Here is a 24,435-nt window from a genome sequence, read left to right on the forward strand (position 1 = left end):
ATTGTGCATGCAGGTGACTGAGGAGAAGAAACACAATTAGGCTCCATGCAGCAGTACATTAATGCTCCAGTATTTACTACACACAATAACTCTTCTTGATGAACACAACTTTGCAATCATAACACATGAAAGTGTGTTTTCTGTGCATGCACATATTCACTGTGAGAAATGCTGCAAACACATACAAGCTCAAACTGAACAAACTTGCTTGAAACTGGTCTGGAGTCACTTCCAGAGACACTTCCCTTCCTCTAAACACCGCAAATAATTTGCCACCTTCTTATATTTAAAATGTCATTTCTAGAATTGTCCCTTGTTTTAAAAGCTATTTCCTTAGTTTTAGTCATTGACTAATCTTAATTTGAGCGTTGTTTTCCAATTCTGCTTTAAAAAGGAAAACAAGAAAATAATTCAAAAGAGAAATTTAGTTTTTCCCCACATAGAAAATTCTGCAACATTTGGAGGATGCTTTATTGAGGATTTGCAAATTGAACAATGCTTGTTTTCAGAATAAAATACTTATTTCAATCTTAAAAAATATGTTAGTTTCTCTATATAAAGTTCAAGTCCCAACAATACAGTGGCCGAAAATGTTGAAATAGCTTGTGAAATAAAACCTCTGCGTTGTTTTTTTAATACTTAGGCCTACTATGCTACTGCATTTTAATGTACAGTGGGGCAAAAAAAGTATTTAGTCAGCCACCGATTGTGCAAGTTCTTCCACTTAAAATGATGACAGATGTCTATAATTTTCATCAAAGGTACACTTCAACTGTGAGAGACAGAATGTGAAAAAAAAAATCCAGGAATTCACATTGTAGGAATTTTAAAGAATTTATTTGTAAATTATTGTGGAAAATAAGTATTTGGTCAACCATTCAAAGCTCTCACTGATGGAAGGAGGTTTTGGCTCAAAATCTCACGATACATGGCTCAATTAATTCTTTCCTTAACACGGATCAATCGTCCTGTCCCCTTAGCAGAAAAACAGCCCCAAAGCATGTTTCCACCCCCATGCTTCACAGTAGGTATGGTGTTCTTGGGATGCAACTCAGTATTCTTCTTCCTCCAAACACGAGGAGTTGAGTTTATACCAAAAAGTTCTATTTTGGTTTCATTCTCCCTGCTGTATCATCCATGTATCCATTTTGGTATAAACTCAACTCGTCGTGTTTGGAGGAAGAAGAATACTGAGTTGCATCCTAAGAACACCATACCTACTGTGAAGCATGGGGGTGGAAACATCATGCTTTGGGGCTGTTTTTCTGCTAAAAAGACAGGACGATTGATCAGTGTTAAGGAATGAATGGGGCCATGTATTGTGAGATTTTGAGCCAAAACCTCCTTCCATCAGTGAGAGCTTTGAATGGTTGACCAAATACTTATTTTCCACCATAATTTACAAATACATTCTTTAAAATTCCTACAATGTGAATTCCTGGATTTTTTTCCCCACATTCTGTCTCTCACAGTTGAAGTGTACCTATGATGAAAATTACAGACCTCTGTCATCATTTTAAGTGGGAGAACTTGCACAATCGGTGGCTGACTAAATACTTTTTTGCCCCACTATATGTCACTAAGGTGGTACTTGGAGAGCCACTGGTTTAGATTAAGGAGGATTCATCGCAATTCATTCACATTTCAGAATGTTTGATGGCGGCATCCAAAATTACAGTGTTTTATTTTCCTCAAACACAGTGTTACTGTTCAAACTGTGGCCAAAAATATCAAATATGCTTGTTAAAAAAAAAAAATTCTGCCTTTTTTTTTTTTAAACGAATACTTAGCCCTACTAAGCTATTGTATTCCAATGTTTTGTCATTATGGTGGTGCTTGGAGAGCCAAGTTTTTTCTGATGTGCTACTTGGTGAAAAATGATTCTTTACTATTTGGAGGTCTGCGCTCTCAGAGGATTTTTTTTTAAGTGTACTAATCCTGTTTTATGGAAGACTTGCTCACACACAAAAGAAAAGGAGGGTCATCAATTCCAACCACTTTCCCACCCACTGTGCAAGTCACACAAACACAATGCATGCTGGGAAGACAATACGCACACTTCCTCAAAACACTGCAATAGAAGTTATTTCACTGCAAAAATGTGCAAACCAGGCGATAGATGAAAGCATAAAGCAATGCCTTCCCGTTGTGTATGTGACATGTAGTTGAATGATGATAATACCAGTAACTCACAGCTTATATCCAGCCTGGCGTTGCATGTGGACATGCCAGCATCATTGATGGCAGACAGTGTGTACCAGCCAGCATCAGACTTGGTCACTCGGTCTATCAACAAGCACTGTCGGCCCGATCCATCCTGGTATAGGCTGCACAAGAGACAAGGTTGCATATTCCAAAGAGCAAATATGCATGCAAGAAGACATTTTAAAAACAGATTTATTACAGTGCAAGACTGGGGCTCACCTCATTCTATTTGGGTCAATGCGCAGCATGTCTTTATCCTTCTTCCAGAAGAGTTGTGGAGGGGGAGAAGCGTCTACTTTACATTCTAATCTCACAGTGTCGCCCTCAAGAGCTCTGGAGTTGGACATCTTTTGGACAAAGGTGGGAGGACGCAGAGCCTCCTGGGCTGCAAAAGAGGCGAATAAATATCTAAATTTCACATCTTTATAGACATTGCTTCAAGTTTATTTAACTTTTATTTGGGAAGTTTCTACGTGGACATCTGAAAAATTAAAATTTTGGAATATTTTGTCATTTCAGAAAGTGAAACTTATGATACATTCATTGTACAGAGAAATACGGCAATTCTTGCAATTTTAATTGAATTTATTAATACCAAAAAATGTGTCTATATTTAAAATGAGATAACATAGGGTGGACAAAATTAGGATAGTCTGAAAAGAAATACCATGCTTGTGAAATGTATGTCAACATATGTGCGCTCAATACTTGGTTGGGCCTCCTTTTGCACAAACTATTGCATCAATACAATTTTTAGGTGTGATGTCCATCGTCTTCGTTTTGACCATACCGTATGGCAGGTGTTTCCAAATGTTTTTCCTACAAGGGCCAAAGTGAAAATGTACAAATTGGCCAAACAGCGATTTTTAAGGGTGAAATAAACACCGTATTTTTCGGACTTTTAGTTGAAACTTTTTCCCCCAGGCTTTGTACCCTCGGCTAATATATGGATTTTTCCCTCACTAAAGGCTAAATAATGGAATTTATTAAGCAACTAAATCCAACCATGTACTGAAATTATCCACTTTAGGAAACTGTTCAAACTCAAAGTGTTCACAAAGTACAAGGAAGAAAAATCCTAATGAACATTAAACCTTAATAAAAAGGAGAAAATCTTATTCATCTCAAACAATTTATAAAGACATCAACGACTTTTCGGTTTTGTTAGAAAAGCTGTTGTACTGCCTAATTTACAATTAGGTATGCAAATACACATTTAAAAACTCTTCATGTAAATATCGCAATTCATAACATACCAGTATGTACACTATATTCCCAAAAGTATTTGGCCCCCTGCCTTGACTCACATATGAACTTGAAGTGCCATTCGATTCCTAACCCAATAAAATATCGGGTTCAATATAATATCGGCCCACCTTTTTCAGCTATTACAGCTTCAATTCTTTTGGGAAGGCTGTCCACAAGGTTGCGGAGTGTTTTTACAGGAATTTTTGACCATTCTTCCAAAAGCGCATTGTTGAGGTCACACACTGATGTTGGTCGAGAAGGCCTGGCTCTGTCTCCATTCTATTTCATCCCAAAGGTGTTATATCGGGTTAAGGTCAGGACTCTGTGCAGGCCAGTCAAGCTCATCCACACCAGACTGTCATCCATGTCTTTATGGACCTTGATTTGTTCACAGTCATGTTGGAAGGGGAAGGGGTCAGCTCCAAACTGTTCCCACAAGGTTGGGAGCATGGAATTGTCCAGAATGTTTTTGTATCTTGAAGCATTCAAAGTTACTTTCACTGGAAATAAGGGGCCAAGCAAAACTCTGTCTGAAAAACAATTTCACAGCAAAATTCCTCCTCCACCAAATTTCACACTGCACAATGCAGTCTCAAATGTACTGTTCTCCTGGTAACCTCCAAACCCAGACTGGTCCATCAGATTGCCAGATGTAAAGGCGTGATTCATCGCTCCAGAGAACTCGCCTCCACTGCTCTACAGTCCAGTGGCGACGTGCTTTACACGACTGCTTCCCACGCTTTGCATTGGACCTGATGATGTATGGCTTAGATGCAGCTGCTCGGCCATGGAAACCCATTCCATGAAGCTCTCAGCGTACAGTACGTGGGCTAATTTGAAGGTCACATGAAGTTTGGAGCTCTGTAGCAACTGATTGTGCAGAAAGTCTTTGCACTATGCGCTTCAGCATCCGCTGACCCCTCTGTCAGTTAACATGGCCTACCACTTTGTGGCTGAGTTGCAGTTGTTTCCAAACTCTTCAATTTTGTCATAATAAAGCAGACATTTGACTTTGGAATATTTAGGAGCGAGGGCATTTTACGACTGGATTTGTTGCACAGGTGGCATCCTATGACAGTTCCACGCTGGAAATCACTGAGCGTCCCATTCTTTCACATGTTTGTCGAAACAGTCTCCATGCCTCAGTGCTTGATTTTATACACCTGTGGCTGGGCCAAGTGATTAGGACGCCTGATTCTGATCATTTGCATGGGTGGCCGAATACTTTTGGCAATATTGTGCATCTGTGGCCTGCAGCTTATATACAATAAAAATTATTTTCTTTCAAAATTTAGTGGGTGCAGCTTGTATACCAGAAAATACGGTAGTCTGAAACTAACTTTAACCGGCTACTTATTAGTCATCAATGATTCTGAGCTTGAAAGAAGTCAGTATCAATATTAAGTTTTGCCGCCCAAACAAAATCCCCAGCCTTATAGATTCTTTTTTGGGTTAAATTCAGGCCGGAAACAATCAAGCACAGTAAGAACATTGTCGCTGAACCAGGGGCAGGTGTGATGCTGATAAATGAAAAATAAACCTTGTCAGCAGAAAGCATGAATGTGTAAAATGTCTCAGGTAGCTTTGTAGACTTGAGAAACACGGTGAAGCAACACCAGTAGATGACATGGAAGCCCAAACCATCTTCACACTGCACTTCAAGAATCATGGATTCTGCGGTTCTCTACTCTTCCTTCAGACACCGACACCTTAGATTTCCAAATTATGTTAAACATTCACATTATTCCGAAAGGGGCATTGAACCACTGAGCAACAGTCTCGTTCTTTTTCTCTAAGACGCTTCAGACGTTGTGGCTTGAAATGAGAAATGTGACAGTTCTAGCATAAAAGGAGGATATTGGTGTGGAGTGCTTCTTGATGCGGACTCCAGCCTCAGTCCACTTCTTCCAGTCTGGAATGAACTCTGCTTGAAAATCTTCAAGGCTGCGGTTATCCGTTTTTGCCGCTGAGGCTTTTTCTTCCACTTAACCTTCACTGAATATGCTTAAATACAACACATTCTTCAGCAATGACCTTTTTGTGGCTTGCCCTTAGGAAGTTGTCAATGACAGTCTTCTAGACATCTGTCAAGTCAGCAATCTTTCCAAGGATTGTGCAACCTACTGACCCACACTCAGAGACCATTGAAAAGCTCAACATTTGCAAGGTTTTGAGTTACTTACCTGAATACACCAGACTTTCAAAAATGTAACGTTTTTTTTTTTACTATGCATTTTCATGATCTCCAAGATAGTTATCAACCGTTGGAATATTTCACAATATCTATATATGTTTCACTTTCTGAAATGAGTGACAAAGATACAGCTTCCCGTTTCCATATTTTGTCATGTTTCAGCCTTACCTAAAACATTCTACACACAATAATACCCCATAATGACATTGTAAAAGTTTTTAGAGCTTGAAGAAAATATATTAAAAATACAAATATTTTGAGCCTTTGAGTCCTTGAGATGTTCCTGCAGCCGGTAAATTCAGTTGGTTGGACGTGGTTTGGAAAGGCACACACCTCCATTTAAGACCACAAACCAAGACTGAAGTGAAAAGGAATTGTCTGTAGACCTCCAGGACAGGATTGTGGAGGCATAAATCTGGAGAAGTGTACAGAAAAATATTTGCTGCCTTGAAGGTCTCAATGAACACAGTGGCCTCCATCATCCCGAAATGGAAGACATTTGGAACCACCAGGACTATTCTTAGAGCTGGCAGGCCGTCTAAACTGAGCGATTAGGATAGAAGGGCCATAGTCATGGAGGTAACCAAGAACCCGATAGTCACTCTGAAAGCTAGAGCATTCCTCTGTGGAAAGAGAACCTTCCAGAAGGACAACTATCTCTGCAGCAATCCACCGATCAGGCCTGTATGGTAGAGTGTCCATACGGAAGCCATTCATTCGCAAGTTTGCCAAAATTCCTTTAAAATACTTAAACCATGAGAAACATTCTCTGGTCTGATGAGACAGTGATTGAAGTCTTTGATGTGAATTCCAGGTGTCATGTTTGGAGGAAACCAGGCACCGCTCATCACCAGGCCAATACAATCCCTACAGTGAAGCATGGTAGTGGCAGCATCATGCTGTGGGGATATTTTTCAACGGCAGTTACTAGGAGACCAGCCTAGAGGGAAATATGTATGCAGCAATCTACTCAGGAACATCCTTGATGAAAACCTGCTCCAGAGCGCTCTTGAACTCAGCCTGGGGCAACGGCTCCTCTTCCAGCAGGACAAAGACCGTACGCTCACAGTTAAGATATCACAGGGACTCTGTGAATGTCCTTAAATGGCCCAACCAGAGCCCAGACTTGAATCGGATTGAATATCTCGAGATATTAAAATGGGTGAACATAGACGCATCTCATCCATCCCGATGGAGCTTGAGAGGTGCTGCAAAGAGGAATGGCCGAAACTGCCCAAAGATAAGTATGCCAAGCTTGTGGCATCTTATTCAAAAAAACTTGAGACTGTAATAGCTGCCAAAGGTGCATCAACAAAGTATTGAGCAAAGGCCGAGAATATTTTTGTACATGTGATTGTTTTTTTTATTTTTAATACATTTCTTTAAAAAACAACATTTTACATTGTCATTATGGAGTATTGTGTTTTGAATTTTGAAGACAAAAATTAATTTATGCTATTTTAAAATAAGTCTAATGTAACAAAATGTTGAAAAAAGTGAAGCCCTGTGAATACTTTCCAACACAATGTATGAACTTGTTTATGATGTTCATATTTTTTTAGACATATTTGTATTCGACAATATATTATTAATGTTGACAATATGATAGCACTGATAGTTATCAGTTTGTATGATGATGCTTATAATGCAACAAGGTGACCCAGAAAACAGAACCCATTAAAATGTTATTAAATCCTAAAAAGGTCCAGCAAAGTTCATGGAAAATCTTTGTAAGATCATTCCCCAAAGTTTAAGTTATCTTGGTCACTTTACCTAAAAAGTCATGTCCGTTCCCAAATATGTTCTAAAATGGGCACTGCGGCAGTGGAGGAAAACGTCCATGTTGCAAATATTGTCAGCTAATCGGTCCAGGGTCTCTACAGGTTTCAACAAGTCAAATTTAAGACTTTTCTAAGACCATAGTGAATATAATTTAAGACCATTTCATATAAATACGGACCAAAAAGTACAAAGATAAAGTAAAATCAGAGGTCCAGAATGAATTTTAAGTATATGAAGTAATTCACTGCTCTTTCATATTAGAAAACAAAAGGGTAAATTAACTATACACCAGAAGACTTTCTAATGTAAACTACTTGAACAACAATATCAGCAAACATAACAGCCAATTTTCAGATTTGCCATTGAAGTGTTTTTTTGCAAGAGGTGCAGTGTGCTTCATATCAAGTGTTTTCATGTAACAAGCAGAACGTCAGCAATGGTGGAGGAAACACAACATCATGTCTGTGAAAGGGACTGTTAGCATCTCTGCTATAGCTAAATGGTTAACTTTTGCAGTGTTTTTGCAGCTGTCAGAATTGAGAAAACAGATAAAACTGTTTTAATCTCATATTAAGCTCCTTCGGCAATTGGCACCACTTAAGTGACATAACACTTTTTAAGCCTCGTGTATACTCTCCCGTCCCGTTTGATGGCATCGTATTTGATTTATGGTTCTTTCGATTGCGCAAAACTTGTAATTCTCTTCCTAAACAGTAGGGGCAGTGTCCCTAGAAGGAGCAACTGCAGCTGTTGTTGACTAGATATACTACAGTTCCTTCTTGTGAAGAGTGATGTCAACCACAACATCGACATCTATGTCAACACTAAAACTAATCATTCAGAAACAGTTTACTTTTAATGGACGTTTTACTTTTAAACCAGAGGACAATACCTTCGTGAAGATGGATTGTGTAAGTTCTAAACAAGCTGCGGCAGAGGACACTATTATTTGCAACACTATTCAGCTGTTTGGGACACGCTGTTATATCTAATGAAAATTAACATTCTGGTGCTAATGTGTATGTTCGTGTTCAGGTTAACTTTTATAGTTGTGCTAGTGTTTGTGGCGTTTCAGCAGCTTTTAAGATTTATCCCAGATTTTTGACTTTTACACTATCATTCCAATCACTTTCACTACAATATTTACAAAATCTTCTGTCCTCGATGGCTCCACATGCGGGTCCTGAACACTTTAGACATTTACATCCACCGGCTTTAAACATGCATTAAATTGATCGTTCTGGAGCCATAATTCATTAAACTTGCACTTACCCATCTTATGCATGTAATACGGCTTTGCTGTGGACTTTCGTTTAGTTTTCACTACTGCTATGCTATGCTGTAACAACACACCGCTGCCGCGCACAGCAAATTAGGTGGTGAGTGACCAATTCTGACTGGGCGGCACTGGTAGCCTACTGTAGTTCCATTTTATATATGTTATAGCATCCTCAAGAATCAAAACATTTAAAATCAAAACTGAAGTTTATGAGTGTTTTAAATGAAAGTAATGTAAATAGATTTTTAAAAACATTTTCAAATCATATTTGAGATCTTTTATATTTTAGGAGTAGTTTAGACACTTTAAGGCCTTAAATTCTAATTGTTGGATTTAAGACCCCATGGATATACCCTGTCAGACACATTTTACTTTGGGATTTTACAATGGAGATTTTGAACAGTCTCATAGTCTCTGGACTTTACAACCCTGTCAAAAAAAAAAAAAAATCAGCTTTTTGATGAAATTTTTTTTTTGCATTATAAAGTATGATTTGTTGGGGAAATACGCCTCCATTGGTTGACAAGACATTTTGGGTAAGATTACTATTCCAATATTTATTGCACAATATCAACAGAAAAAGAAAATATTAATTTATGCAACAGATTTATTAAAATATTTGTGGGTTATGTGTTTTTGGTCACCCTGTATTTGTATAAACCTTCCATCACAATAAAGTTACAGTTGAGAAGACAATTGAGTTGATTCCAATTTGAGAAACTGCAGACACCAAATCTATGTAATGATTTGTTGTTTCTAATATACACTGTTGCTATTTCTTGAGCATTGAATTATGCTAAGACAGTGTTATTGGATAGTATTTCTTCTCATGGTTTGAAGTTATCAATCTAACATGTAAAAAGTTAAAGTGTGAAATAAAACTCAGTAAAATCTTCAGGAGTTGAGTTGATCTTCTCAGCTTTTATAAGTTCAGGCAGGCTAAAAAACACAAATGACTTCATAATGAAAAAATGATTTTGGCTGCAATAAGACATTGTAATATCATGTAGAGATCAAAGTTAACTTCAGTAAAAATGGGCAAAGCCAATTAATGTAAGGATAAATCCATCCATCCATTTTCTACCGCTTTTTCCCTTTTGGGGTCGCGGGGGGATGTAAGGATAAATGAAAAAGTTAAAAAACAGAAATAATTAGTGTGCACTTTGAGTACGTTGTGTTCAAGGTTTACTCTGAATACAACATAATACAGTTGAGCTGATCTGGTGGAATATCCCTTGACAATAACTTTGCTAAAAGATCAACAGAGGCATGACTGTAAACAGGTGTGAGTTACAAACCATTGCTAAGGTGCAGGATATACAATTATTAGTTGTATTTTCTGTATATTTCCCACAACAAATCTGAAGAAGTCCTGAAATCATGGTGTCTTTTCTATAGAAAAAAATACATTTTATAAAGTTGTCTCCACATTTTCATACACGTATTAGAGAAAGTAATTACATGTTACCTATAACATCGAGCCTCAAGGTGAATTTGCTTTCTCCAGCACGGTTCCTGGCCACACATTCGTACACGCCAGCATGGTGCACTGTGACGATCTCAATGATGAATGAATGCATTCCTTTCTCACACACCAGCATCTTATGGTAATCATCTGGACGAATGGCTTTACCATCCAGGTACCAGCAGACATCTGGGGTTGGGAGTCCACCAACCTAATGTAGAGACAAACTTTTGACTCTTCTTTTACTAAGAACATTTCCTAAACACAAATGAACATATTTGAAAAGTGATGCTTCCAGTGTGTCTCACCTTGAAGTCAATCCTGCAGAAGCGTCCCTCCTCCACTGTGAGGTCTTGAGGGACCTGCATGAAGCGAGGGGCGTAGCATTTTTCCTGGATAGTTGATCCTTCATTGCCCCTCTCATCCGTCCCAGAGTGGTGCTTTCCCCTGCAAGAGACCAATCAACTACAGTGCAACTGTCACTATAATATGTTTGGATATCATTTATTGACTAAGGTTGCTAAAAGCTGCTGTTCCTGCTTTGTTGAAACAGGCAACAAAAATAACACACCAATTGTCTCGCAAGAATATGCACAATTTCACCGCAATGACTTTACTTTTACTTCAGCTGCTCTGCATGCTGCTCCGCATGCAGCTGGCGATCGTAGGATTAAAACGGAGCAAACGCGCAGCACAGCCGAAGCGCAAAACAAATTTAGGGGTAACACTATCAACATTATGCATCATTGTAGAATATTTTATTGTTTATTATACAGTATTTATGTATTATTAGTGGCCGCTATAGGGAGAAAGAAAAATATACCGGGATAAAAAATAAGTGGCCAGAATAGACAAGGTCTATAACACAATTAAACAGACAACAGAAACCTAAAACGATCTACCTCATTACATGGGCCAAAAACGAGCACACAATAATGCCAAGGAACTGAATTTCAACCCTAGTTCCCATAGTCCAAACACAATTAGGTTAATACCATATACTTGTGCTCACCATAGACCACCAGTGTGTCTTCCTTCTGGTGAATCTGGCTGCAACAGAAAACCACTTGGTTAATTTCAGGTTTTCACATCGAATTTGCGTGTGTGTCAGAAACAATAGGCTTGTTGTCGACAATACCAGTGTCATTCTCAGAAAGCGGATAAAAAAACAGGCCCAAGAGGCCCTGACAGGGAAACTGCCTCTTATTTGGCCTCTAATTAACATAATGAATGCTGAAAGCTGATGGGTACTGGGCAAAAGCAATATACATGCCAATCGCTGCAACAAACCATTCCACTGTCTCTAGACAATTTATCAGCACCTGGTCAAGTTGTGAGTCTGAAAGACTGTCTTGGTCAGACATGTAGTTTGCGTTGTCTGGCCCTAGCAGCCTTCGAGCCATACGCTCCTCATAAGAAAGTTTCTGTCAAATGTAAAACAAACATTATGTTGCGACATGATGTTTTCTTTTAACATGTTTCAAAGACAAAATCACAAACTTGGCTGTTTCTCCTCCTGGCCTCTTTTGAGCGTAGCTTCTTTTCCAGATCCTGGATGAGAGCATCTTTTGAACCCTGAATGTCTTCATCTGTTGAGTGAGAAGATGGCCGGGAAGCTACTGTCTTCTTGAGAATGGGCTTAGGAAGACTGGGATAAAAAGGAAAAACAAGAGGTAAAAAGATATAATTGTGTCTGTTAATTCAGTCATTGGAAGAGAGTATCCCACTATGGGATATACATCCTACGGTCTCAGTGCATCGCAGATATGAAATTACAATTGAGATTTGAGTCCCATTATAGGGTTCAAGGTAAAAATTACAAAAGGTACATACCCCATTTCCATATGAGTTGGGAAATTGTGTTAGATGTAAATATAAATGGAATACAATGATTTGCAAATCATTTTCAACCCATATTCAGTTGAATATGTAACAAAGACAACATATTTGATGTTCAAACTGATAAACATTTATTTTTTGGCAAATAGTCATTAACTTTAGAATACGATGCCAGCAACACGTGACAAGGAATTTGGGAAAAGTGGCAATACATACTCATAAAGTTGAGGAATGCTCATCAAACACTTATATGGAACATCCCACAGGTGTGCAGGCTAATTTGAAACAGTTGGGTGCCATGATTGGGTATAAAAGCAGCTTCCATGAAATACTAAGTAATTCACAAACAAGGATGGGGTGAGGGTCACCACTTTGTAAGCAAATTGTCGAACAGTTTTAGAACAACATTTCTCAACGAGCTATTGAAAGGAATTTAGGGGTTTTACCATCTACGGTCCATAAATTCATCAAAAAGTTCAGAGAAACTGGAGAAATGACTGCACGTAAGCGATTATATTATGAACTTTTGATCCCTCAGGCGGTACTGCATCAAAAACAGACAGTGTGTAAAGGATATCACCACATGGGCTCAGGAACACTTCATAAAACCACTGTCAGTAACTACAGTTGGTCGCTACATCTCTAAGTGCAAGTTAAAACTCTACTATGCAAAGCCAAACCCATTTATCAACAATATTTTGAAACGCAGCCGGCTTGGCTGGGCCCGAGCTCATCTAAGATGGACTGATGCAAAGTGGAAAGGTGTTCTGTGGTCTGACGAGTCCACATTTCAAGATATATTTCAAAACAGAGGACGTGGTGTCCTCCAGAACAAAGAGGAAAATAACCATTCGGATTGTTATAGGCGCAAAGGTCAAAAGCCAGCATATGTGATGGTATGGGGGTGTATTAATGCCCAAGGCATGGGTAACTTACACATCTGTGAAGGCACCATTAATGCTGAAAGGTCCATACAGGTTTTGGAGTAACATATGTTGTCATCCAAGCAACGTTATCATGGACAGCACTGCTTATTTCAGCAAGACAAGTGTTACAACAGCGTGGCTTCGTAAAAAAAGAGTGCGGGTACTTTCCTGGCCCGCCTGCAGTCCAGACCTGTCTCCCATCGAAAATGTGTGGCGCATTATGAAGCGTAAAATACGACAGCGGAGACCTCACATAAAACAATGGGAAAGAATTCCACTTTCAAAGCTTCAACAATTAGTTTCCTCAGTTCCCAAACGTTTATTGAATGTTCTTAAAAGAAAAGGTGATGTAACACAGTGGTGAATATGTCCTTTCCCAACTACTTTGGCACGCGTTGCAGCCATGAAATTTTAAGTTAATTATTTGCAAAAAAAAAAAAATGTTTATGAGTTTAAGCATCAAATATCTTGTCTTTGTAGTGCATTCAATTGAATATGGGTTGAAAAGGATTTGCAAATCATTGTATTGCATTTAACACAATTTCCCAACTCATATAAAAACGGGGGTTTGTATATGAATTGTTTAAAGAGCATACAAAGTGTAAGTGTGTGTGGAAATTGTGTGGGAGGCTTGTAAAGACTTGAAAAGCAAAAAATATTCATATATCTAAAATAAAAAAAACATCCCTATTTTACGGAAATTCATCTACTACGGGGCTACTGGAACGTAACCCCTCATTTTTAGACTGGTTTGGACCATGGAAAAGCATGATCTATTATGGATTTTTGAACAACCATTGCTTAGCAGGTGTATAATAATACACGTGAATGTGAATCTGATGTTTACTCACGTGTTAGACGTCCCCTTGTAGATGGTTGGCAGGGAGACCACAGCAGGAGGAACACTGTTATGATTATCAGAGGTGTTGGGTAGTGGGAGCGAAGAGGAGGTGGGAGAAAGTTTGGAGTGTGGAAAGGAAGGGGACAATGGAGAAGGCTGTTGTGGGAGGGAGGATGGAGCGGGGGCAGCATTCATAGGGAGACAAGGGCTGGAAGGAGCTATTGGAGACCTGGATGGGGAGGTGGAAGAAGGGGGAAAGTTGGCGTTAGGGGACAGTTTGGAAGAGTAGGTTGAGAACGAGGACTGAGAGGACTGGGAGGGCAGAACGGAGCAGAGAAAAGCAGCGGGAGCTGACATAGTGTCCTGATTGGCTGGTAGGGTAGCGCTGCCAAACCCGCAAGCACTCGGTACACTGGGGGTGAGGGTTATGGAAGAGCGCATGGTCCTGCGTGAATTAGGGGACGGCGATGAGGCAGCAAAGGAGTTGAGATGAGCGGCAGAGGAAGCCAAAGTGGGGGAACTCAGACCGGAAGAGGAGGGGGAAGACTTGGTTGTCCCATTTGGTGTTTGATTATGACCGAGGCTCATTGACTGAAACTGTGACTGAGACTGAGACAAGGACCTTGACATGGAGTTGCTTTGTGAAGACATTCTAGATTGGCCTTGCACTTCAGCAACATTTGAACTATGCTTGGAACTCATTTGGGTCTCTAGGGAATTATTCTGGTTTTCCTGAGCCTCTCTCATCACACTGTCATAGCTGGGCGCCTGGAAGGCTGACTGCGATTGAATAAAATGTCTTGGCCGCTCATAGTTGAAAGCACTGGGAGGGAAGGTACTCGGAGTGAAGGTAGGTAGGTCTGACAGGTTCATACTGTTGCCTCCTGGTTGGGAGGGCTGGACAGAAGAAGAGCAAGTAAACAAAATGGAACTATAAGGAGTGCGTCCGATGGCAGTTTTATGATAATTTCTTACATTGAAGCTGAGCTTGCTTGGAGTAAATAGCTTGGGTGTTGGGACTTTTTCTTTGATTTGTTGAGGTTGTTGTGGAGAAGATGGAGGCAAAGGGCTGGGTGTGTGGATGGTGAACCCTGGTGACTGATGGCCCTCAAAGCTCAGAGCAAACTCTTCCTCCTGACTGTGGACCAAGTGATCCTCAGAAGAGTGGTTGACGAGTTGGGGATCTGTGAACCTGAAAGAAAAAGGCCAACAGTTTAAAATACATTGTTACCTTTGTTTTTCTACGCCCCACATTTCGTAGGACTTGGTTTGAGGAAAATGTTCACAATAAAGGTTTGCCCAGCTTTTCATATGGGGTCTAGGTTATTGTACAAACGAAGGCCTACAGTCAATTTGCCTGAGTATTTTTATGCAGAATCAAGTGCCCAATAAAGAGTACCACTATCTGTTGACTCAATTTTGTTGAGGTATTAAAACACTGAGTACAAAAAAAAACATGGCTGTGTGAGCCTGTTCTCTCCCTCCCTTCTCTTCCCACATGGAAGTCGTGTGTGTGTGTGTATATATATATATATACACACATATATATATACTGTATAAAATGGCGGCACGCACGGACGCAGCGGCTTACAGCTCCCACTTTTGGTGCTTCCTTTTATGTTTTATATTGTTTTGCTTATGTCTGTCTACCTTTGCGACAACAGTCGTGAAAAACCTACTGGACATTGGTTTTCAACACAAGATAGCTGTTTCGAGCGATTTCCACCCCTCACACAACATATCCGACGAGATATCGAGACCGCCGGAATCTCCGTGGATTGTTATCAGATCCGGCAGGCGACGCAGGCGGCGGGGGGAGAGGGAACAAAAGCGGGGCTGCCGGTCTAGTCTCCTGGAGAGAATCAAGAAACAGCCCCACAAGCCTCCGCTGCAGAGCATATAGCTCACCAACGCCAGATCCATGGCTCACAAAATGGACGAGCTAAAACTTGAGCTAGCTCGAAATAGCTACATCCAGGACTGTTGTTTTTGGTCATTTCCGAAACCTGGCTTCACCCTCTAATCCCCGACGCTGCGGTGCAGCTAGCAGACCACACGCTGCTACGTTGGGACCAAAACGAGGACTTGGTTAAGAGCAGGGGAGGTGGTCTCTGTGTTTATGTACATAACACATGGTCTAATAACACCACTGTCATAGACAGTCACTATTACCCCGACCTAGAGTTAATGTCAGTGAAATGTTGACCCTTTTTTCTGCCAAGAGAGCTATCAGTAGTAATCATAACGGCAGTTTGCATACCACCTGATGCTAATTTTAGCATGGCTCTCTCTCTACTGCTTAATACAATAAACAGACAGTGCCCAGCCCAATGGTGCTCACATTATTGCTGGAGATTTTAACAAAGCCAATCTGAAAACAGTCCTACCAAAATTTTACCAGTATGTTAAATGCCCTACTAGAGGGGGAAACACTCTGGACCATGTTTACTGTAATATCAAAGAGGCATATAGAGCCATTTCCCTCCCCCACCTAAGCCAGTCAGACCACCACTCCTTGATGCTCATCCCTGCTTACACCCCCCTCAGATCAAGGACAAAAGTAGTAATAAAGACTGTTACAACTTGACCTGAAGATGCACTCCCCCAGCTTCAGGACTGCTGTGCACACACTGCATGGGATGTTTTCAAAGACCAAGACCTGCCCACACACACACACACACACACAGAGTCGGTACTACCCTACATAAAGTACTGTATCGGCAACGTCATGGTGGAAAAAAAAACATCCGGGTTTACACAAACCAAAAAGCCAGGTCCGCATGCTCGTAAAGGCCCACGACACCGCCTTCAGGTCAGGTGACAGTGCTCTATACAGCGCCGCACGTGCTGACCTGAAGAGAGGACTCAAGGAAGCCAAGATGGACTATAAAGAGAGGATTGAAGACCACCTCTCAAGCAACAACCCACGGCAGATGTGGCAGGGCATACAACACATCAACAACTCCAAAAGCTGTGACACAGCAACCGGAGACTGGGATACATCGCTAGCAGAGGAGCTGAACTGCTTCTTTACACGCTTTGAGACATCACAAACAGTCACAGCCACACTAACCCCAGCCCTACCACACACACACTTGAGGAGAACGAGGTCAGGCGGATGCTCAAGGCAGTGAACCCCAGGAAGGTGACTGGTCCAGACGGTGTACCCGGGAAGGTGCTCAAAGCATGTGCTGACTAGCTCTCCTACATTATCACCATCCTCTTCAACCTCTCCTTGGCACAGGCACTCATCCCACCTTGCCTTAAATCCGCCACAATTATCCCGGTACCCAATAAAGCTGCCACAAACAACCTCAACGACTATCGCCGAGTAGCACTAACACCTGTTGTCATGAAGTGCTTTGAGAGGCTGGTCCTCCACCACATCCAAGCCTGCCTCCCCCCCACCCTAGACCCACAGCAGTTTGCCTATCGGGCAAACAGATCCAAGGATGACGCCATAATCATGGCTCTCCACTCTACACTGAGCCACCTGGAACACCGGGGGAGCTATGTCAGGATGCTTTTCATTGACTATAGCTCTACCTTCAATACCATCATTCCAGACATCCTGGTCACAAAACTCCTGGACTTAGGCCTCCCCTCACCCACCGGTTTTTGGATTAAGGACTTCCTGACCAACCGACCTCAGACAGTAAAACTCGGCCCCCATCTCTCCTCCCCCCCGCACACTTAGCATCGGCTCTCCAAGAGGGCTGTGTGCTGAGCCTTTTGCTGTATTCCCTATACACCAATGACTAGTCCAGCCCACCCGGAGAACACCATAATCAAATTCGCCGATGACAGAACGGTGGTGGGTCCCATTACAGGGGGAGGGGGCGAGTCTGCATACAGAGATGAGGTCCTGAAAATATCAGCGTGGGGTTCAGTGAATAATCTGGCACTGAACACCACAAAAACCAAGGAACTCATCTTTGACTTCAGGAAAAAAACTGCAGACCTCGGGCCCCTCTACAGCAAAGGCGAGGAGGTGGACAGAGTCAGCTCCTTCAAGTTCCTCAGCACCCTCATATCTGCTGACCTCTCCTGGACCCAAAATACAACTGCAGTCATCCGGAAGGCCCAGCGGAGACTCCACTTCCTGAAGGTGCTGAGGAAGAACAGACTGGAGAGACAGCTGATGGTGACTTTCTATCGCTCGGCTGTCAAGAGCCTGCTGATGTACTGCATAAGAGTGTGGTACGCCAGCTGCACTGAAGCAGACAAACAGGCGATTCAGAGGGTCATAAAGTCTGCACAAAAAACTCATTGGCTGCCCTCTCCCCTCCCTAAAGGATTTATAAAACTCTCGTTGCCTCAACAGAGCAAAAAGCATCACCAAAGATAGAACACACCCTGGCTTCCACCTGTTTGACCTGCTACCATCGGGCAGGCGCTACAGGTGCATCAAAGCCAGAACAAACAGGCTCAGAGACAGCTTCTTTCCCAAAGCTGTCACCATGTTGAACTCTAACTTATAATAATAATAATAATTCACTCCAAACAATATCCTACCCTAATACCCTACTGTGCAATATTACCTTCGAGTGCAATACGTCCGACACTGATTGTTATTTATGACACTGATTGTTATTTATTACTTCGGTACTCTTGTCTTGTTCTGTATATTGTACAGTATTTTGTATTTCTATAGTGTTTTGTATATTGTACAGGATTGCTTATTAGTTTTATTGGATAGTAGTCTATTTCAATTGTTAGTTTTTCCTTTATTACCTCTTGTGTTATTTATTTTTACCTTACATTTGTTCCACTATCGCACCTTAAGTTGGAGTCCTTAATCACGTTAACTGCAAATATGACAATAAAGTCCATTCTATTCTATTCTATTCTATTCATTCTCCTTGAGCTTTGTTGCCATGATTGACTCTGTAGTTGTTTTGTTAAGTTCTTCTTAAGTTAAGTGGGGTACACAAAGATTTTCTAAATCTGCGATGGTTTATCTCTTCAGACTCTACACATGATAAACAAATCTGGAATTTAACAGTTTTGATCGTCGTGTGTCACTGTGCACAAATAGCCCAACATACATAACGATTATATCCACCACCAATTCGTCACTTTATTCCTACCACTCAGACCTTCAAAGAGGCACTGCCTAGCTCCTGCTATGCAGAAGAAAGTAGTCCTCCGAGCGAAAAACGTTACATAATTAAATGTGATCACAAAAACAAAGAAACATAGTAGTAACGATTGCAACAACCACAATAGACAGTGCGCTACATGGAAAAGGACATACAAGCAGGGAATGATGGTGACATTGTGAATATTTTTGATAGAAAAATTCAAAACTGAAATAAAAAGAAGACTGGACAAAGTCAAAGTCAATCATTTGTATTATATTGAGACTTAAGTGACTAAGGGGTCCTTAACTTTTGGTTGTAAATGTTAAACAAGTACATTTTTTTATGAATGTCAACCCCAACCTGTTTTGGAAATTCCGTTTTAAAACACTCCAGATCAGAGGACAATCGTATAAGATAATCTAAGAAAATGTGTGCAGGGGAGTTTAGGCGAAAACCGATACAAAAACTGCTTAATTATCTTTATCCATCCATCCATCCATCTTCTTCCGCTTATCCAAGGTCGGGTCGCGGGGGCAGCAGCCTTAGTAGGGAAGCCCAGACTTCCCTCTCCCCAGCCACTTCATGTAGCTCTTTCCGGGGGATCCCGAGGCGTTTCCAAGCCAGCCGGGAGACACAGTCTTCCCAACGTGTCCTGGGTCTTCCCCGTAGCCTCCTACCGGTTGGACGTGCCCTAAACACCTCCCTAGGGAGGCGTTTGGGTGGCATCCTGACCAGATGCCCGAACCACCTCATATGGCTCCTCTCGATGTAGAGGAGCAGCGGCTTTACTTTGAGCTCCTCCCGGATGACAGTCCTTTCGGTCATGACCCAAAGCTCATGACCATAGGTGAGGATGAGAACGTAGATCGACCGGTAAATTGAGAGCTTTGCCTTCCGGCTTAGCTCCTTCTTCACCACAACGGATCGATACAACGTCCGCATTACTGAAGATGCCGCACCGATCCGCCTGTCGATCTCACGATCTACTCTTCCCTCACTCGTGAACAAGGCTCCTAGGTACTTGAACTCCTCCACTTGGGGCAGAGTCTCCTCCCCAACCCGGAGATGGCACTCCACCCTTTTCCGGGCGAGAACTATGGACTCGGACTTGGAAGTGCTGATTCTCATTCCGGTCGCTTCACACTCGGCTTTATTTATTATCTTTATTTCTATTAATTTTATCTTCATCTTTATTTACCCCATTAATGGATAAACAACAAGGTTGTGCTTTATTTTATTGAATGAGACTGCAAAATAAGCTGCCATGGGACCAAAAAAGTTGCAAGTGCCAGCGCTTTGACAAAGGTGAGAATCATTAAGTTCAATAAAGAACTTGTAGCAAAACGCGAGGGCAGTGGGAGCGATTCAGATGTTATTAAATACATTTGCTAGGAAAATTCAGGAAAATCCCTTATCTGCTTATTGTGTTACTAAGTTTTAGTGAGATTATATGGTACCTGAAGGTCGGAGGGGTGTGGCCACAGATGTGGTGACCGCCAGTGTCTCCGGTGTGAGGAGGTAATAGTCCGCAGCTGCAGAAGGACGCAAGCTCCGCTCATGTATACGGTAAGACCCGATTTATTAGCACACATTTCTCATCGAAACCTGCCGGTGGACATGTGGTCGGGAACCATGTTCGCTTGACCGCTCTATTCCATATTAAAGCTTCACCTTCGGGAATGTAAACAAGGAAACACCGGCTGTGGTTGTGTTGCTAAAGGCAGCTGCAATACACCGCTTCCCACCTACATCTTCTCTTCTTTGACTTCTCCATTATTAATTGAACAAATTGCAAAGGATTCAGCAACACAGATGTCCAGATTGTGTAATTATGCGATTAAAGCAGACTACCAATAGCTACCACCGGTGATGTCACGCGCACGTGTCATCATACGCGTCATCATTCCGCGACATTTTCAACTGGATACTTCGTGGGAAATTTTAAATTGCAATTTAGTAAACTAAACCAGCCGTAATGGCATGTGTTGCAATGTTAAGATTTCATCACTGATATATAAACTATCAGACTGCGTGGTCTGTAGTAGTGGGTTTCTGTAGGCCTTTAACAACAGTTGGTTCTTATCTAGCTTTAGTCCAAAAAAAACATCCATCGTCTGTTTTCCAACAGTACTAATTACAATTTTCATCACCGCACTTTTAAGACTAAAAAACCCAATGTCAGTTTTGCCCCAGAGTCACCTATTTCTTTAAACATTATTTGTTGTGTGGTTACAGTAAACTTGCGAAGCAACACAGCTGTAAATGACACCAGGCGAGGCACTCAACGTTTTTTAATAGATGACTATTTTGGTACAAATATTTAACTGGCAGTAGGGGAGAATAACAAGTAAAAAAAAACCTTGAGTGCATACCATACCCTACACTTATGTTTTAACAAATTTATAAAAGTCCAACAACTGAAACCAGGCTTTGGAATGTCCTATTTGACATGTATTGATAAAAGGATGCTCTTCCGCCCATTTAGACATAGGGTTGACATCTTGTATTTTGCAAAAGTTGGAATATTGGTAGGTACTTGATGAAATTCCCTCACCTTGCAACTTAATTGATTGTTTGAAGTGTTTTTTTCCAATCCCATTGTTAAAGGTTGGAAAGTAAGCTTCACATACTGTCTGTCCAATTATTGGGGTAATATTCAGATGTGGCCAGGTCCATTTAAATAGATTAGATTGAAAAAAAATACCTTAAAAAAAGACATTGATTATGGAAAAAAATATGTTTATAATCACTGACTGTATCCTATTTTTGTAATTTACAATTTTACATAGTGTTTCAGGTTCATGTTTTTATTTGTTGCATTCTGTCATTAATACTTTTTCGCCCTCGCTCATAAACACATTACAGGTGCTGCTGAATGAATTAGAAAATTACATCCTCGGCTCAGATCCCGAATCAGGGCAAGGAAGGGAGGGACACATACAGCTTCCAGCGTGATTAGTGACACTTGCGCGCCAATCACTTGTCCATTTGGTTATGTTTATGATTAATTTCAATGATGCAACACAAATGGGTGAAAATATTACTATAGTTTGATCAAATTTGGATGGATTTTAGGAGAAAATGCTAATTAAAAGATTAAAATCTGCATCTACGTGGGACTTCCCCCCTGTGAGGAAGTCACTCAGTGTGTGCAACCTCTTCGAAGAGTCCTGCTTCACAAACCTGTCCAAGTATAAACATGGATCTTCCAAAAAACTACTTTTAATGGCAAGCTCGGTGCCTACTATTTATAGCAATGGTGGACACAATGAAACAGTAAGTATGAAATGTGTAAATAATACGTTAGAAATGTAAGCTCGATTTGTAGTGTAGCTACCAATATAAAGAATGCTTTTCCTAAAAACTACTTTTAATTGGAGCAGTGCGTTCTGTGTTTGGCAATGGACGAATAAGTACCGTAATTTCCAGACTATAAAGCGCACTTCAAATACTTACGTTTTCTCAAAAATCGTCAGTGCACCTTGTAAACCGGTGCGCACGTACACAAGAATTCTGGTTGTGCTTACCGACCTTTAAGCTATTTTATTTGGTACATGGTTTAATGATAAGTGTCACTAGTAGATGGCAGTCAAACATACGAGATATGTGTAGACTGCAAGATGACACTAGTAAACAACACCAAAACTTGAAATGTTCTATTGAGAATATAGAACATTACAAACGGCGCTCAAACATCCGTCAAAATGTTTTAGTACAACTTTGGTAAACTACAAAGCCACACCATTTGATGGATGGTCAAAGCATAATGGCTACCATAGTCAGACATACTGTGCTTCAACATATGGGATTTGTTATGGAGTGTGTTTTCAGGACCGCAAAATAGCACCTATTAGCAGACATCAACTGATGATGTCTGCTAATTGATCCATCAATCAATTTTCTACCGTTAGTCCCTTTAGCGGTCGCGGGGGGTGCTGGAGCCTATCTCAGCTGCATTCGAGCAATAGGCAGCGTACACCCTGGACAAGTCGCCACCTCATCGTAGGGCCAACCCAGAGACAGACAACATTCACACTCACATTTACACACTAGGGCCAATTTAGTGTTGCCAATCAACCTATCCCCAGGTGCATGTCTTTGGATGTGGGAGGAAGCCGGGGTATCTGGAGGGAACCCACACAATCACAGGGAGAACATGCCAACTCCACACAGAAAGACCCCAAGTCAGAGTTAAACCCAGGCACATGCACTAACCCCTGTTCCACCATACTGCCCATTATATGGTATTTTGTGTTGCAAAATTATACAAAACGAACTTTTAACTTCTGGTTTATGCTGATGTGAATTTGGGATCTGCTTAAGACCTGAAAATGTGCGCGCGGCCGCCATTCTAGTCCGTTCAGACGGCGTAGTCAATAAGCTTCTACTTTTTCTCTTTATCTGTGTTATGGCGCAATAATATGCCACTGTTGCCTTTCTAATACAAAGTAGCGTAAAGTTCTAACTTACATCGCTCTATGGAAGCACTAAGAACTACCGGTGTAGTGGATTCACATAATTCACCCACAGAACTTTAGTAATTAGAGAGTTCTGGTCATATGGTTTTTCACCGGACACATTCTGGCGTAAAACACAGATGAGGAGATTCTGCTCCATTATTGATTTAAGTAAAGTCTGAATGTAATTAAAACAGTTTGCTCCATCTTTTGACACGTCAACTCATGTCTTTGCATGCTACACCAGTACAACAAGACGTTGTCGAAGTGGAGCCAGGAAAAAAGGACCCCCCACAAAACGGCGCATTCTGAAACGATCGTCAAAGATCAAAGACGACTTGATAATGGTCTGTAAAACATAATCCATGCAACACTTCAATCAAATTACAGGTTAAGTAGACCACAAGGAAGTGTTTTAACTTTGGAAAAAAATAAATAAAATATGACCCCTTTAATGCGCCTTATAATCCGGTGCGTCTTGTAGGAAAATAGACCTGACTAGACCCACTCCTCGGCAGTGCGCCTCATAATCCGATGCACCCTATGATCTGAAAAATATGGTAATATAATACGTTATTATATTAGCAATGTAGCTTGTAACGCATTGTTTACAAGGGATCAAAGCAAGCAGTGCAGGGGAGTATTAACATGATGAATGGAAAAGCCTTTTATTGTCAATATACAATGTATACATCCAGGATCTAGCATTGGAGAGATATAGACTTGGTAGAAGTTAAACCAGACCTGCAGCCTTGCGTCTGCTTTCTCGCTGTCCTCCGCCTGCCTGCATTGTTTCTTTGTGCCGACAAACCACGGTGAGGCCACTGGTCTCGCTAAATCATCTGGGAGGTTTGCGTGTGGTGAAAGTCACTCAAAACAAATGGCTAGTGGCGTTCAACGATGTCCTTAAGGTCCTGACGCGTGTAGCTTGTGTCCGTAAAAAAGCACAAAAGTATCTGGCCAGTAAGTTTAGTTAAACACACATTTTACAAAAGTATTATTTTAGCAATCATTCTTATGTTACAAAATTTTGTAAAATATACTGAACAAAAATATAAGCAACACTTTTTTCTCCTCTTGGGTAAACTATAAGATGTAAGACCTATTCCACTCAA

General features: G+C 41.0%; 1 protein-coding gene across 2 annotated transcripts in view; it reads right to left on the reverse strand.

Moving 5' to 3' along the window:
* myot (myotilin) overlaps positions 1 to 24,435 on the reverse strand; it is a 74,814-nt gene that overhangs the window by 2,091 nt on the left and 48,288 nt on the right. Inside the window, exons 9-17 of one of the 2 annotated variants that reach the window (XM_061901654.1) lie at positions 14,755 to 14,971; positions 13,790 to 14,676; positions 11,674 to 11,821; positions 11,496 to 11,597; positions 11,186 to 11,223; positions 10,482 to 10,620; positions 10,177 to 10,384; positions 2,425 to 2,590; positions 2,194 to 2,327 (exon numbers count right to left, since the gene is read on the reverse strand). In XM_061901654.1, coding sequence (XP_061757638.1) covers positions 2,194 to 2,327; positions 2,425 to 2,590; positions 10,177 to 10,384; positions 10,482 to 10,620; positions 11,186 to 11,223; positions 11,496 to 11,597; positions 11,674 to 11,821; positions 13,790 to 14,676; positions 14,755 to 14,971 — 2,039 coding nt within the window. Of the gene's footprint in view, positions 1 to 2,193; positions 2,328 to 2,424; positions 2,591 to 10,006; positions 10,101 to 10,176; positions 10,385 to 10,481; positions 10,621 to 11,185; positions 11,224 to 11,495; positions 11,598 to 11,673; positions 11,822 to 13,789; positions 14,677 to 14,754; positions 14,972 to 24,435 lie in introns of those variants that run through there. The other variant, XR_009806910.1, reaches the window with a different exon arrangement.

The sequence above is a fragment of the Nerophis ophidion genome, linkage group LG05 (assembly GCF_033978795.1).
Source record: "Nerophis ophidion isolate RoL-2023_Sa linkage group LG05, RoL_Noph_v1.0, whole genome shotgun sequence".
Taxonomy (NCBI): domain Eukaryota; kingdom Metazoa; phylum Chordata; class Actinopteri; order Syngnathiformes; family Syngnathidae; genus Nerophis; species Nerophis ophidion.